Source organism: Lampris incognitus, chromosome 11 (genome assembly GCF_029633865.1).
Source record: "Lampris incognitus isolate fLamInc1 chromosome 11, fLamInc1.hap2, whole genome shotgun sequence".
NCBI lineage: Eukaryota > Metazoa > Chordata > Actinopteri > Lampriformes > Lampridae > Lampris > Lampris incognitus.
Window position 1 is genome coordinate 10,189,129 of NC_079221.1, and position 15,814 is coordinate 10,204,942.

The following is a 15,814-nucleotide window of genomic DNA, read 5'->3' on the forward strand; positions in this document are numbered from 1 at the left end:
GCGACCCCAGAAGCTCTTTCTTCCTCAGCGTTACGGTCTGGCTGGACCGGCGCGAAGCGGCCAACGGAAGCCTCGGCAAACTGGTCCGAGAGGCACAGCCGCTGGTTTCACTCGGCCGCCACGTCCGTATCGGCCAGAACAGCCGCGCTTACGGTGATTAATGCACGCGCCGACTCCAGATCGGAGCTCGCCAAGAAGAAGAAGAAGTCGCTGTTAAGACCTGGCGAGCGCCTGCAACGAGCAGGGCACAGGAAATGGCCAAGACTACATAGTTAATCTCTGGGGCCCATTTCCTCTAGTTTCATTCAATTTTATCCAGAGAACATGGGAAGAATTTAGTAACCAAATAATAATAAAAAAAAAAACTTACCTGCAAGTCTGTCCACTTTGATATTGGATAAAAACTTGGACAAGACATTGTGACAGGACAGGGGGCTGGATAAGGCAGTGTTGGAGCCGTCACTAGTGCTCATCGCATGCAGTGAATCACAATGACAAACTGGCCAGAGCTCTGGAGGCAAGATCCTTTTTACATCTAAGCCTTCCTTTTTAAGTTATGTAAGGATGAAAAATCCTGTTCTTCATAATGAAAATGTAAATACATTGAAGCTCTCAACACTTAAGGTACTGTCAATTAACTACAAAAAAATCAATTTATTGTAGTTTAATCTGTTCTTCATAAAATGTAAATACAATGACGTTTTCAACACTAAATTTAAGGTACTTAATTAACTGCAAAAAAAACCCCAAAACAAAACAATTTATTGCAGTTTAATTGACTGTGTCTTTGTCAAAACAATGTTACCTTCTGGGCACCTGTAATGACATGTCTGAATCTCCATACCAACAAATGATTGCATAGGGCTGGACTGAGGAGCCACATTTCTTTGGCGCCATGAAACAAAAAAAAGGAAAGCCTCCTCTGAATGTTTTCCTTTGAATATATTTAGCATCGAGCCGTTCCACAGATTTACTGAAAAAGGCGTCAGGAAAGGACACACAATTAACTCAGTTTTTTCATGCGTCCTTAATCTGAATACATAAAAAAAGTTGAAGAAAAAGAACAGTCATACTCCATAAAAACCATTCAGTTTATTGAGAAGCTTCACATATCTGCTTCACAAATCAAATACAAAAAAATTGAAATAAAAACAATCAACATAACATGTTTTCCAATTGTGTATGGTTTCGGTCATGAGTGACCCCCTTCCATTATGCCCCGAGTTCATCTGGGGGAAAAGGGAAGTAGAAGAGAGGGAAAGTTATCCATCGCTTTGGATCAGAACCTTCCGGAGCGCTCTCTGTCTCTGGAGCGACGTCTCTCACGGTCTCGGCCGCCGCCGCCGCCGCCACCGCCACCGCCACCGCCACCACCTCTCCCTCTGTCCCTGGAGCGAGAACGCCTCTCTCTAGACCGAGACCGAGACCGATGTCTACTGCAAGAGAGAGAGAGGAGGACACAGGGGGATTAAGAACTTCTCTTGTCTGAGGTTGTTACCAAAAAAAACATGTTACAGTCTCTTTCCAGGTATCCTAAAACCTGGATTATATCAGACACCTAGTGGATGTCAAACATGCATCACACAATCTAAATATAGTCTATAAGTACAGGCATTTCATCTTCGGGTAGTGAGTGCATCCTTCATGAATGATTTTTTAGCAGTGTTTTCTTTTTAAGGGGCCTGAAACAACCTTCCCCAAGAACAATTTTAATATCAAAATCTCAACCTCAAGCTCATCTCATTCATGGAGGGTACACCTCCATGAATGAGATGAGCTCGAGGGCCACGTGTAGAGAAACACTCCTAGTGCATCTCTCTGTGTTGGTAATTTGCAGCGCTTGTCTGGCGTGTTCCAGGCCCAACACATTAGGCTTAACTAATGATGTCCAAAGTCTCATCTCTCATGGAGAATATTTTTCAAAGCTCCCCCTCACCTTCTCCGGGCTCTAATCAAGCTGAACAAGTAGCTCTGGCTAGATGCTTTGGTGTAATTGCTGTATCAAATGGAAATTTATACCTCTTCCTCCTGCGCCCATACAGCTCCCTCCTCAGTTCACGGGAGATTGGCTTCAGGTGCATAAAGTTACAGAAACCACCTCGAGTGCATTCCCTGTGAAGAGACCGGGGTTGGTTGTAGCATTTACTTTAGAAATAACTCAAAACACAAAGTCTGACTTTGTGTCGGCAAACAAATGATATTTTAAATTTTCATGCAAAAAAAAAATCAGTTCTGGTGCATAAACGCTTTTGTCCCCTGGGGGAAAAGCTAAAACTAAATCAAATTCTCTTTCTTGTCAAAACATGACATGACCCTGAGCATTAAAACTGTTAAACCTGCTAAATCTCACTTCATCTGGACAGTGCTGATGGCAGCATGGTTCCCTTTTCATATGGCACAGCAATGGCGCAATGCTAATGTACCATTTGCAATTCACTCTGGGGTTGACAACTTGCACAAGTTTTATCGTTTACTTTCTGCCCACACTTAAGAATTATTAGTATTATTTCAAAAGGTGAAATAAGCTCAAAGTATTCCCTGCAATGGCAAAAACTGACAGTTGTGTGTTCGCAGATGTCTGACCTGCCTCACCTGCTCATTTCTTTACAGACTTGAAATTATTTCCATGTTACACAAGTAGAACGACCTCTCATGAAGGACATTCTTTATTTGAGTCCGGGGGAGGGGGGGGGCTTTTGGGAATGCCTCTTGTGTTTGCCCTCACTTGAACTTTCATTATGAGGGACACTCATAGTCAAAGTCCTTTAACTGACTGCTAACCAAACCAGAAGAGCAGTGCATGGTGTTGTGATGGGCATATACCTCTCATAATGAAACTGCATCATGTGAAGCTGTATTCTAACACGGTCGTCTGTTCGTGTGTGATTTGCCAAATATCTGTCGTTATTGTTTTACTGCCCACCCCTGCTCATGTTATGAAAAATAAGAGACTTAGTGACAGCTTTGCAGATAATAAAATGCGTCTTTAACCTGGTGTGGTGTAATACTGACCCCATTTCATACTGGCGACAGCAAGCCTCTCTGAAATCTGTGACAGGAGAAAGTTCTGCATGGATGGGCTGCGCATTAAACCACCGGTTATTCAGATCAATCACCGCCTTCTCGGCGTCCTCCTCACGACGAAACTATGAAGGACATCAACAAGGAGAGACAGAGCATGGAAGAAGCAAATCATTACTTGTGATCTATGCCACAAAAGAAAAAGAAGTAGGATAGCAGTGATGAACACGTTTGTGTAAAACCAAACTAGAGACCCACCTTCACATACACATTTCCAACCAGATGATCTCCAAGGTTATCACATACATTCATTTCCTCCACCTCGCCATACTTCTCCTCCATCTCTGTGAAGACCTCCTGTAGCACAGGGGTCAGGATAGTGGTTAGTGTGGGAGATAGCAACATTATTATTAAAGAGTACACACCTCCACAACCACATCAGCCAGTATAATTCTTCAGAAATGACTCTGAATTAACATAAATTGATGAAAACTTCTGAACTCATTCAGCAGCGAAGACGCATATAAGATGCTAACAATGGCAAAAAGTGTGGTCATTTTTTAGTTCCTAACAAACTTCAGACTGATGTGTGGCCAGGCAGCAAGGTACTGACCTCAAAGAACTCATCATAGTGCTCCTGCATCTCCACATCACTGACGGCACCTAGTGGCAAGAAGATAGAATAGCACTTAAATCGCAGGAAACTATGACTCATTCAAGTTACATTTTATATCAGTTTTTGATCCATTTTTGCTCTTAAATGACACATATAAGTGAAAATCCTTAATTTTTGCAGTTAATGAGACCTTATCGTTACATCAGTGATACTCAATAATGTGCCATCGTGAGCTATGTGGGTGCAGGTTGGAAAGAAAACCTGCAGACACATGGCTCCCTATGGCACATGGATGAGTATCACTGGTTTAGAAAGACATGATTTAGATAGACAACATGGGCTAATCAAAAAACCAAAAAAATGTCATCAATATACAATTTTTACTCAAGGAAAGAAACTGAGTTTTAGGAACTGACATATAGCTATAATGTGGCAGAGGTAGGCTAAATCCTCAGACAACAGGCTATTTCTCTCAAACTTTTTTTGCAATTAGTTACAGCCTTCATTTGTTTATTTGCCTCAATTGATGCAGTAAATGTGCAAGATACAATTGCGAATTACAGTCGGTAGCTTCATATATACTTATTACTTTAAGTGAAGTATTTTTCAGGCCTGAGTCCTATGTGGGCTCTTTGGAGCATCTAGAATGTATTACTGGTTACATAGAGCATGATGTTCAGATTCATTAAGGGGTGGGTGCAGGGACAAATGATGGAAAACTTACAGTTCAAACCATCAGCAGACTGGGCACTGTTTTGAGGGTTACGGTAAATGTTCAGGAGAGCAATTGTCTGAAATGCAAAATTTCCAATTTAGACATGGTTTCAGGCAGATTTTTAAGAACTTGTACAAAAATAAAACCATTTACCACATCCATTTAAATTAAGTATTTAATATTCCCCAGATAAACCCCCAAGCTAGAAAAAAGTGGGAGAGATGAGGTTGAGGAGGAGATGACTCCCGTATTGATCCAGGCTGCAAAAGCAAAAGTTGAAAAGCTGAAAATCTAAAAACTTTGTAATGGGAGAATGAATGTCTATTTGTTGTGCAACACGTGTAAACACTCAGTAGGTTTAAGCCTTTTAAAAATCACAATTAAACCAAGTTATGGCTACATTTCTGACAAAAGTTACCGTTTACCGTTGGTGTTGGCGATTAAACCTTTTCAGATAAATTAACAACAAATCAAATTTCAAAACCGAAGTAATGTAGGATATGAAAAACAGTAGATTTGTCTTCTCATGAGGCCATGGAACCAGTGCCTCAAAAAAATATATATTTTTTTTTAAAAATCATGGGATGTATCTTTTTATAGATGGAATGCCTGAGGGTCATCTTCAAATGACATCTAATGACAGAGCATCAGATTGTTTTCCATGTCAGAAGTATGGTGCCATTTTCTCTAAAGCTTCCTCTCAATCAAGTTGAAATAGGCAAATAAAATAAAACAACAACAGTGGCACTAACAGCCTTAGCTCATGTGTTTCACCTAGCCAATACTGCTCACACGTTCCCCTGCTTTTTGGCTTCCCCATCCCCTCGACTGTGACCAACTCTCCAGACCGAGTCCTGGATCAGCCAGCATCCACGTAGAAATCAAAACTCTACTGAAAAGGGGAAGAGCGGAAACCTGGAGGGCTGAGAGAGGGCTGGAGCAGCAGAGGCACTTACAGTGAGAGCTGTCGGCTGTCTGAGCACTGTTTCTGTTTGGGGGTTTACGGATGTTTTGAATCAAGATGGTCTGCAGAGGGGGACATAAAAAAAAAGCCTATGAAAAAAAAAATCCCTCCTCTTAAATGATTTCTTCAGACCGCACTGTTTTGGACTAGTTTTCATGTTAAACATCTAAAAAAAAAAAAGAAGATTTAATTAGTTAAAAAAAATCCAGCACCTGGAGGTGGGGTGTTTACTGGTACTTAAAATTAATAAAAATCTTATGGGCCCCATCAAAATGAAAAGTAAATTGTCACTTTTGTCATCTCTTAACTCATCTTAATTTACATCTATTTCACACTATGTCCTGGAAATTCACAAAAACAAAATATTTTATTTTTATGTTCATAAGAATTATGTTCTCTTCCTGAAAAATATAATAATTTGTTTGCTATGTCATCCTGCACTTGCTGGCATACCATCAACAAAAATGTCCATTGAATGAATGGGAGTGAAACAGAGAAGACAAGTGGTCTTCTACCCCCAGACTGAAACTAGCCAATAGTGTATTGATTAGAGGTTGACCTGTCGGATCCGATATTAAGCATTTTCACGATTATCAGAATCGTTTTTTCCCCCCCTGATTGCTGATAAAATAAATTAATTTAAAAATGCGCTGCTTTGGCTCTGGTGCAGCCACCTTTGTCTATAGTCATCACTCTGTGGTCTCAAGTAATGTCCCACCCACAGCACTATCTGACTGGTTACACGTCACGAGGAACAGCCTATCAACACTGAAGACTACGGCGCCACAGATGGCCACTGAGGAACGCATTTGCAGACTTGAGCAGCTCTGGTGAGCGAGCGGAGCTGTGTTTTGAATGCAAGGGAGCAGACTTTGCCAAAGTTGCAATAAACATCACAATCCTCTAAGTTGAAGTTGCAAAAACCCCAATCTTATGATGTATTTCTATGATAACAAGCATGCCCAATTTCCCAGTTACACCACTGAAAATGCCAGAATAATGCACTTTGTTGCAGTGATACACAGTTAACTATTACGAGATAATAAAGAGTTTATTTATGTAGTGATAGCAACCCAGCCACTGAGGATGCATAAGCTAGTGCGTTCTTAGTGAGGGAGGGTTGCGTCAGGAAGGGCATCCGGCGTAAAACCTTTTCCAAATCAAATATGCCGATCATAAATCAGATTTCCATACCCGAATTGGTTGAGGCCCAGGTAACCAACGACTGCCACCGATACGGTTAGCCAGCAGGGTGCCAGTGGAAACTATGCTACTATTGGGTGAAGGAGAGAGGGAAGGCATGTCCAGAGGCAGCGGGAGAGGAAGGGTGAGAATGTGGAGGTGAGAGTGAGAACTTCGAATGTTGGCACTATGAGTGGGACTGGCAGAAATGTTTGAGAGAAGGAAGGTAGATATACTGTGTGTGCAAGAGACCAGGTGGAAGGGGAGTAAGGCCAGGAGTATCAGAATTGGGTTCAAACTCTTCTACCATGGTGCAGATGGGAGGAGAAATGGGGTAGGGGTAATTCTGAAGGAAGAGTATGCCAAGAGTGTGTTGGAGGTGAAGAGAGTGTCGGACAGAGTGATGAGTATGAAGCTGGAAATCAAAGGTGTTATGATGAATGTTATCAGCGCATATGCCCCCCAAGTTGGGTGTCATATGGAAGAGAAAGAAGAATTCTGGAGTGAGTTGGATGAAGTGGTAAAATGGCGGCGCGAACTCATGTTTGCAGCGGCCTCCCCCAGTTCTGACTATGCAGTGTCTTTATCCATGTCTACGTCTGAGTTTGTGTCATCGTGTGAAGAATTATGCCTGCGATTGTCGATTTCGTTTGATGGCTGGGAGAGCTGGCGTTGGATCGGCTGGGAGAGCTTGGTCTGCAGCGTCCTGTGGGTCGAGGGACGATGGCCCTGCCTGGAGCTGCGCCCAAAGAAGAAACACCGCGGGTGGTCTGACAGGATATGGAAGTGGGGATGCAGGGCACCCTAAGCTAGCTGCTAGCCGATGCAGACCGGTGGTTCCGATAACATCGAGGGCGGTCTGCCGGCAGATTTGCCTGGCATCAACTGTGCAGTGTTTTTGTCTGCATCTGCGTTTGTGTTGTTGTGTGGAGTATCAGGGAGGTGTCTAGCTGGGAGAGCTGGCGTTGGATCGGCTGAGGGAGCCTGGTCTGCTGCGTCAGGGGTGGGCCCAGAGACCACGGCGCCCGCCTGGAGCTGCGCCAGAAGAGGAAACACTGAGGGCGGTCTGACTGGACATGGCAGTAGGGCAGGCTAGGCTAACTGCTAGCCCATGCAGACCGGCGGTTCCGGCAGTCATCCTGGCTGCCATTCGTTCTCTGAACAGTGACATTTTTGGACTGTGTTACAAATTTACTAAATGGACTGTGTTGTTGACTGTTTGCGTTTTTTTTTCTTCTGTTTTCTCCGTTTTTGTATGTTTTTGGTGGTGTCGTTTTCTTTTGGATATGTGTTTTTTTGTCTTTTGTGTTGCACTGCTGTGGGCTGGGAGAAACAAAATTTCGTCGCTTTTGTGTATAAAAGTACATGACTGAGATGACAATAAATTGTTTCTGATTTCTGATTCTGGTGGAGAGGGTACCCAAGGAGGACAGAGTGCCGATTGGAGCGGGCTTCAACGGGCATGTTGATGAAGGGAACAAAGATGATGAGGAGGTGATGGGCATGTAGCCCAGGCCTAATGAACACTCCTCTAATATTTCATTTATTTTTTTTAAAAAATCCCTCCTCTGCCATATTTCTTTTTAAGAAATAAATTGCTTTTTGAATAGATTTATAAGAATAATTCATGTAATGGAGGTATAGTTTTAAATGTTAAAAAGTTATGAGACAATCCTGACATCTTATTGTGAAAGGTATCAGGATTTTTCGCGACTTTCTGTGATTGACACTGGAGTGAGCCAATCAGGTGGTCTAGTCTGGTGCAGGGTAGCCAATCAGCAGAGAGTCTCTACAGCAGACCGACATCGTGTCGTTCTTTGCCAGTGAGTGAGCCACTTGTTTAAACCTTTTGTTGGCTGCGAGTGTGCAAAACATGCCAAAATTCGACTGTGCTGGACCAGCAGGATTATGGTGGGATTTAGTCCGCTCAGCGGTGAGTGTAATAAGGTTGTTAGATACTTAGGGATGTGAAAATTGTCAAGAAACACGGAGCGAAAAATGTGTTCCGGCCGGGGAAAAAGTTGCGTTCTAATCAGCTTTTCGGTAGCGTTCGGTATGGGTTAGAATTTTCAGTGGCAGCGTTGCTAGGGAGGTTACTATGAAAGGTGGCTGGTGAGCGCTCGTGCATTAACTTGAGGTTCTTTGCTTGTCATGAGACGTCATTTCACCTCAGACTACAAGAGCGCGAGTTGGACAGCCGCATATCTCCCACCCACCTCTGGCTATATTTGCTGTTTTCAAAGACCACTGCATTGCTTTTGTGGACGTAATCCTCATCAGTTCTACTGTTATTTATATTATTGACAAGCGATTTAAATCAACGTTGCTTTTTAATACTTTGGTGTCTGTAAACTTAACAGTTAGCTAGTCTCTACCGATCGCGTTAGCTGTAGTCAGACATTAGCTTGCTAGCAGCTAGATACTTCAAAGCATAGTTAGACGGCTATCTTACTAATACTGTACAATTTAACAACCTGTCAGTCATTTGTAACTTGTTAGGATGGTATTCTAATGTCTTTCCTCATTCCAGTGTCCTGTGATAGGGCTGGAATGGTTATTAGCGCGAGCACAGGAGTGCAAATTATTAAAGTCCCAACAACTGATTAGAACGCCATTGTCGCGTCATCCGGAACTTTTTCCCTGCCGGAACAAATTTACTGCGACAGCGCCACTGCGATTCTAAAAATAGAACAGGCTTGAGCACGCATTGAATCATGGGATTGATTTGCGGACAAACAGCTCTTCGTTTCGCAGTGTGCGAAAGTGGTCTTGCAGAAGATTTGCGTTTATGATGGCTGGTAATCTTATCATAGAGGGAGCCAAACAATCTAGAAAAAGTGCCACCAAGCATTGCTGCTGGGGAACTTGTAGATCGGATTCACGATGGCCTAACAGAGTGGGGAAAGAAATGCAAACAGGAGAAGACAGAAAAAATAGAGGTGGCTTCACGCATGTGGAAGTAAAGACTTCTGTCGTCTTTTGGACATTAAGAAGGCCACTTACACATGCAGTTTACATTTCTTCGGGGGGGAAGGGTCCAATGGAGGATCATCCTGGCCCTATTCTTGCCACTCTTACCGAGAAAGAAATGGAGGGTCGTGCTCTTCGTGGAACAAAACGATTAAGAACGAAGCAAGCCCGAGAAAGCCGTATTGTGGGCCCTTCTAAAGTAAAAAAGGAACGACTTGAGCCTGAAGTAACTACTACTGGCCGTGTTTCAACAGAAGGATTGCAAATTGAGTTTAGTTTAGTTTATTGTTTATTTGAAAGGGACAACGCACAATTTTACAATTGCACCAGAGTTAGCTGGCCGCTAATTTGCATCTGCAGTCCCTGGGCAGGCAAACAAACAACAATTAATACAGAAGTAAAAACATAACAATACATTTGAAGAATCTAATTCCATGTTAGTCGGGGCTGACGATGGCGAGGACGGTGCCTGCTATCCCTTTCAGGACAAGTCTACACAGACCATCTATTGCAAATATAATCTTGGGAGCCAAAATTGAGAGTATGGTCTAGAGAGAAATCAGTTCATAACAGAAGGAACAAATGCAAAATCCCCTAGTTCCAGCCCAGTTAATTTGATGTCGTGTGATCGCATAATTGCAGATGACAAGAAATGTAAATATTTTACTAGACTTGATTCCTTACAATTTAATGCACTGTTCAGTTTCTTTTAAAAGGCTATTTTATTATATAATTGAGTTCGCTCAATTGTGTTGAAATGTATGCAAGCAAGGTGTGTTGCACGTGGGTGTTTGGCTTGTTTGTCCGCTTTTCGATCCCAAGCTGCATGCTGACGCTAGCTCGGTCAGCATGTGAGTATGGGAAAAACGTGGTTAGCCAATCTCAATTATTTTCCTCTGGACCATGGAAATTTACTTTAATTTGTGCATCCTGTGTTTTTATGCAGCCTCAGAGGTTCACAGAGTATAAAATATATGTGCCTTATGTGATGTGTGTAAATTTGAAGCCTTAAATCAAAGTTAGTTTGAAGTATTTGGAGTAATGTCACTCTGAAGTTTTGACATGTAGTTAACTTGTTACACTTAGCTTGTTAACATGTTATACTGAATTTGATTAGAAACTATATTTTTGTTGTACAACAGAACCAATTGAAAATCGTTAGCCTCATAGGATAAATGCCTAAGTCATTTTTTGGCCAAATTGAGATTTCTGCCTACATGTGTTCTCCTCAAGCTGCTGCATTACCCTGGATTAGTGCCTATGTCCTAAGACAATCAGAACACTTTTTACATTCAAAAATGACAATCTGCCTAAGTCACTCGTGTGACTTGAGCATTTTTACGTTGAAAAAAATAAAGAAAAAAGTTGCATACAAGAAAGGCTCCTGGTGCTCGGCTTTCTCTCTTTCCTTATCTGGTAAGATAATTAATATTTCTTTGATTTACTGTAGGCCTAGTGTTTGTATGACATGTATTAAAAATGCCTAAGTCACGACATTATTTTCTTGAAAATTGCCTAAGTCACTTTTCTTTGTTAAGTAATCATTGTCGTGTTTATCTTTTTGTAAAATCTTGTTGATACTCCTTCAGGAACCTATTTTTAAAATATGCATTAAAAACTCTGACAAACTTGCTGGAAAATGCGTTTTTTCTTATAATCCGAAAATCGTAAAAAATGACTTAGGCATTTATCCTATGAGGCTAACGAAATGTGATTTGAATTAGACTGTATTATTAATGTTTGGTGATAATTCACACTGAATTAGAAGTTAGCTATAATCTATATTGACAGTGTATGAATGTAACTGGAACTATGTGGATGTGACCTGAGTATAGGTCAGGTTTTGGTGATTGCAAGTTGGATCAAATTCCGATGCTGCGAAGCATCTGATGCCAGTAGTCCACTCCACTGAGGGATAAAGGGTCATACAGCAGCATCTGCTGTGAGAGATTCCAGGGATCCCAGTTAACTGGGTGGCGAGCCAGACTGATAGTGATTTTGGCTTTGTGAAACAGAGCCCCTTCCTCGCTCATCACGTGGTAGGACAGACACAGACACAAACTGAATTGGACCCAACGACTGAAAGACTGCGCCCAAGGAAAAAAAGGGTTTTCTTTTCTGCGCACCTTATTATTTTAGTTTGTTATTTTGGGTAAATTGCTTTTGTCTATGTTTAAACTGCTACTTTTGTGTAGCAGTGTGTTCATACAAATTCATTTTCGTGTGTAATTCTCTTAATTGATATTCAAACCCTTGGGCTTTTGCCATCCTAGTTTCTTCTGAGATTGGTCCACATTCACATCATTGATAACCTATTAAGCTAGTTTACTACTGCAACCTATTGCTAAATAGTGACCAGGGTTACAGGCAGGTATGATGCCAAAGAGGAATGTGGAAGGACAGATGGTGGTGGATTTTGTGAAAAGGATGGACATGGCTGTGGTGAATACATATTTCAAGAAGTGGGAGGAACACAAGGTGACATATATGATAGGAGGAAGGTGCACACAGGTGGACTATATCTTATGCAGGAGGCGCGATCTGAAAGGGATTGGAGACTGCAAGGTGGTGACAGGGGAGAACATAGTTAGCAGCATCAGATGGTGGTTGGTTTGATGACTTTGGAGCTCAAGAAAACGAGAAGAGGAAGAGAGTGAAGGTAGAGCCAAGGACAAATGGTGGAAGTTGAAGAAGGAAGACTGTTGTGTAGAGTTCAGGGAGGAGTTAAGACAGGCACTGGGTGATAGTGAAGAGTTGCCAGATGGCTGGGCAACCACTGCAGAAATAGTGAAGGAGACAGCAAGGAAGATACTTGGTGTGTCATCTGGACAGAGGAAGGAGGACAAGGAGACTTGGTGGTGGGATGAGGGAGTACAGGAAAGTATACAGAGGAAGAGGTTGGCAAAGAAGAAGTGGGATACTTCTGAGTATACAGGAGTACAAGGACACGTGGCATAAAGTGAAGAGAGAGGTGGCGAAGGCAAAGGAAAAGCCATAAGGTGAGTTGTATGAGAGGTTAGTTGTACCGATGGGCTAAACAGAGGGGCCGAGCTGGGACGATCACTCGGGATGAGTTCATTCGGGGAACTCTGAGAGAACCACGTATAATAACGGTATGATCAAATTACTGCCTTTGGAATAATTACACTAACAATATGATACATCTAACAAAGGGCTGATTTAGTACATTTTCACAGGCAACCACTACCTTGCTGATAAATCATGACTTGTAAACCAGAGATGTGGAGCTATGAAACATCACCTGCAGTCCTTAATTCCGATTGATAGGTCTCTTATGGTACCCACAAATTACACAGAGGTGTAATGATCTACTCATAAAACTGGTCCATAATTATCACCTTGAAAGTAATTTAAACATGAAAATGTGTGCATGATGGAGATAAACAGGACTGTGGGATGATTTGAACTGCAGCATCACTAAATATATGTCATCCAACACACTAATCATGCTGTTTTTCTGCCAAAATAAATCTAATGTTAAAGACAGAAGAAAAAGCAGGAAGACCTGTTTTTTTTCTTCCCTTTTCTTCCCAATTGTATCTGGCCAATTACCCCACTCAGGTCTCACAGTGCCACCGAGTGTCGGTGGAGTGTAGTGTCCACAAACAAAACATCTCCCCCATTTCTTATGGAAATACTACTATTTCATTATGACTGAACTTGGTGGGTTTGTAAAATGACAGGTTAGGCTTCTTACACAGTGGAATTGCAATTGGTGATGGGGGGCATTTGATTGTTGATGTTTACCATAAACCAGCACAGACTTTTAAAACGATTGACGTAAATCTTTCTGCTCCATGTTTCTCACATGGCCAGTTGTATGTAGCTGCTTCCAGAGCTGGTGGTGCAGAAAAGCTTTCTATCCTAGCGCCAAATAGTAAGACATGCAACGTGGTTTACCCTGAGGCGCTTGAGCACTGAGTGATTAATACACACATTGGCAAAGAAGCTCGACTGAAAATGATCACATTTTATAATTTTCGTTAATAACATTCGTTTATTCAACATTCATTTATCATCATAAATTATCCTATATTTCATCATCGATTATATCGTAAAGATCAGCTCGTGTTGGTTGTTTTGGTGAGAAAATTTTCCTGGGCAATGCTGGGTACCTCTCCTAGTTTTAAATAAACCCAGCCACAAGATGTCCAGAGATTTTTTTCAATAAATTATCTTAAAAAAAATCCAACCTTCAAACTATGTTGAAATGCCCAAAGTGAGCGCAGCCTCTATATTCACCATAGTTTTAATAGTATAGCATCATAGAGTATAGTATAGAGTAACTATAACCGTTGTAGTATAATTTTGCTTATCGGTATCAAGAAGTTGCAATACCTAGCCTACATAAAACATTTTAGAATCATACATTTGAACTTACCTGGCTGAAAGTTGGCTTGTTGTGCAATCGAGAACAGCGGTCACCATGTCGACAGGCACCAATTTTAAAATAAAATGAGCAGTTCACCCTTTGAGATAAGACAGACATAGGAACATTGTTATGTAGTTAATGTATTAAATCCTCTAAACTTTGGAAGAACAATTGTGGCATAGAATAACAACCGTAACCATTTCATTTAAAGCCAGTCTCAGATTTGGGAACAACATAGTTTTTTACATCTGTCAACATCTTCACCATCAACAGTTTCTTTCTGCGGGCTGTCATTCAAATGAATGCTTAACACCATCAATAAATCCAACCATTCTGTATGTAGTGTACCATACATTGTACTTATACTGGTACACTCTGTCAAGTCCATCTGCCTCAGGCATGTATGTAAGTAACCTGCTAACATCTATTTCAACAGATGTCAGCAGGTTACTCTAACATCTATTCCTCTAACAGCTCGGATATATTCTCTGCACCGTTGCACCTTATCACCTCTTATTTCGCCTGTATAGTCAATCCTTGTCTATATATCTGAAGATTGTTGTGTTCTAGTGTTATTATTTTGTTAAGTACACCGAAAGAGCCATGAAACTGGAGACAAATTCCATGTTTGTGCATTCCTACATGGCCAATAAACATGATTCCGATTCTGATTATATTTGAGTTAAAAAAAATCTGCGGGAAAATTAAAGAAATTGCAGCTATTATAGATCTATAAATTCATAAGTTGTACATGGATTCACTGTGCAGCCTCTTCTGAGCCTGTAACCCACTTCATGTCATTCATTAACCCTGAAAAAAATAATTTATTACTGCCTTGAATAGCCACGTTGAAACCAAATCCAAAATATAACACCTTCCACTCAGTGAAAGACACTGTCAAATGTTTACACAAGTTACTTACGGGACTTATTGCAGGATACGCCATTTATGAAGATTATGAGAAGTAAGTCTTTCTGTGCAAGCCGTCGTGTGGACTCAGCCATTGGACAAGTTAGCTACACGTTAACGTGACTGTGAACGTTTGATCGCTTTAACGATATCTGTACGCTCAAGTAGTATATGATGAATTAACATGAACAATGGTATGGAGCATAAGAAGAATCATGATAATATGAAGGATAATTCAAGTTTGGAGTACGGATTCGCTATTAATGACCACACAGGTATTGGCTCCAACGCGGTACCTAGCTTGAATCGGCATTAGCTTTAGCTTACGATGAACGGGTTATTCGAGTCCCTTGAACCAGTTTTGGAAATGCGATTGCGCACATTAGACTCTAGATTTGAAGGCGTGAAGAATATAGAATATAAAAAGTAGAAAACTAATTAAAACAAAATTACTTACTTATCTTTTTCTGTGCCGAAAATGGATGCCAAGTACTCCGCCATCTTGGCTCAGCCTTCAAGAGCCTCTTCCGGGCCCTTATTTTCAGAATAAGGGCTTCTATTTACATACTCAGCTTCTACCTCGAAATAGCCTACAAACCCTATTAAAAGTTCAGGTAATAGACTTTCAACTAAATGTAGTGTAATTGCGCCTTAGTGGCTTTAAATGCGCATGCTTATATGAAATGTGCCAGAAGGTAAACCGCAGACCCACACTTTCTTGACAGTCCTCCCCGACAGTACCCGCAAGAACGAGGTGCAAATAAAACTTGGGGAGCTGTTTTTCATATATACCCAACACCAGACCTCTGTCACAATGGCGATTTCTGAACTGGTTGGGGTAAGCTGATACATTTTAAAACGAGTCACAATCCTCTGCAAAGGAAGTAGATAAATTATTCCAATTATTATTCCAATTGTTATTAAATTATCCCCTCCCATTTATACGGTGGTATTTTTGTATCGTTTAGGCTGCCCATATCAGACTGCAGATATGAAAAGTAACGGCATCGATCCAAAAGATCTAGGTCTTTGCCAGTTTCATGA

At 41.3% G+C, this 15,814-nt stretch overlaps 1 protein-coding gene across 1 annotated transcript; it reads right to left on the bottom strand.

Annotated features, from left to right (window-relative positions):
- Positions 1 to 737: 737 nt before the first annotated feature.
- Positions 738 to 15,302, bottom strand: u2af1 (U2 small nuclear RNA auxiliary factor 1). Its single transcript, XM_056289558.1, has 8 exons — positions 15,228 to 15,302; positions 13,871 to 13,958; positions 4,362 to 4,428; positions 3,635 to 3,684; positions 3,280 to 3,378; positions 3,013 to 3,146; positions 2,020 to 2,112; positions 738 to 1,436 (listed from the first exon to the last, which is right to left on the bottom strand). Exons 1-8 carry the CDS (start codon positions 15,269 to 15,271, stop codon positions 1,280 to 1,282), a joined length of 732 nt encoding a protein of 243 aa, XP_056145533.1. The 5' UTR covers positions 15,272 to 15,302; the 3' UTR covers positions 738 to 1,279.
- Between the last annotated feature and the right edge of the window lie 512 nt (positions 15,303 to 15,814).

Bases quoted from the DNA above. Each gene is read 5' to 3' on its own strand.
- u2af1 (XM_056289558.1), bottom strand. From the start codon at position 15,271: ATGGCGGAGTACTTGGCATCCATTTTCGGCACAGAAAAAGATAA. The intron at 3,685-4,361 runs GTAAGTTTTCCA...TCTTGCCACTAG, and splicing joins GTCTGCTGATGGTTTGAACT to GTGCCGTCAGTGATGTGGAG. The intron at 3,147-3,279 runs GTGGGTCTCTAG...TGTCCTTCATAG, and splicing joins TTGGAAATGTGTATGTGAAG to TTTCGTCGTGAGGAGGACGC.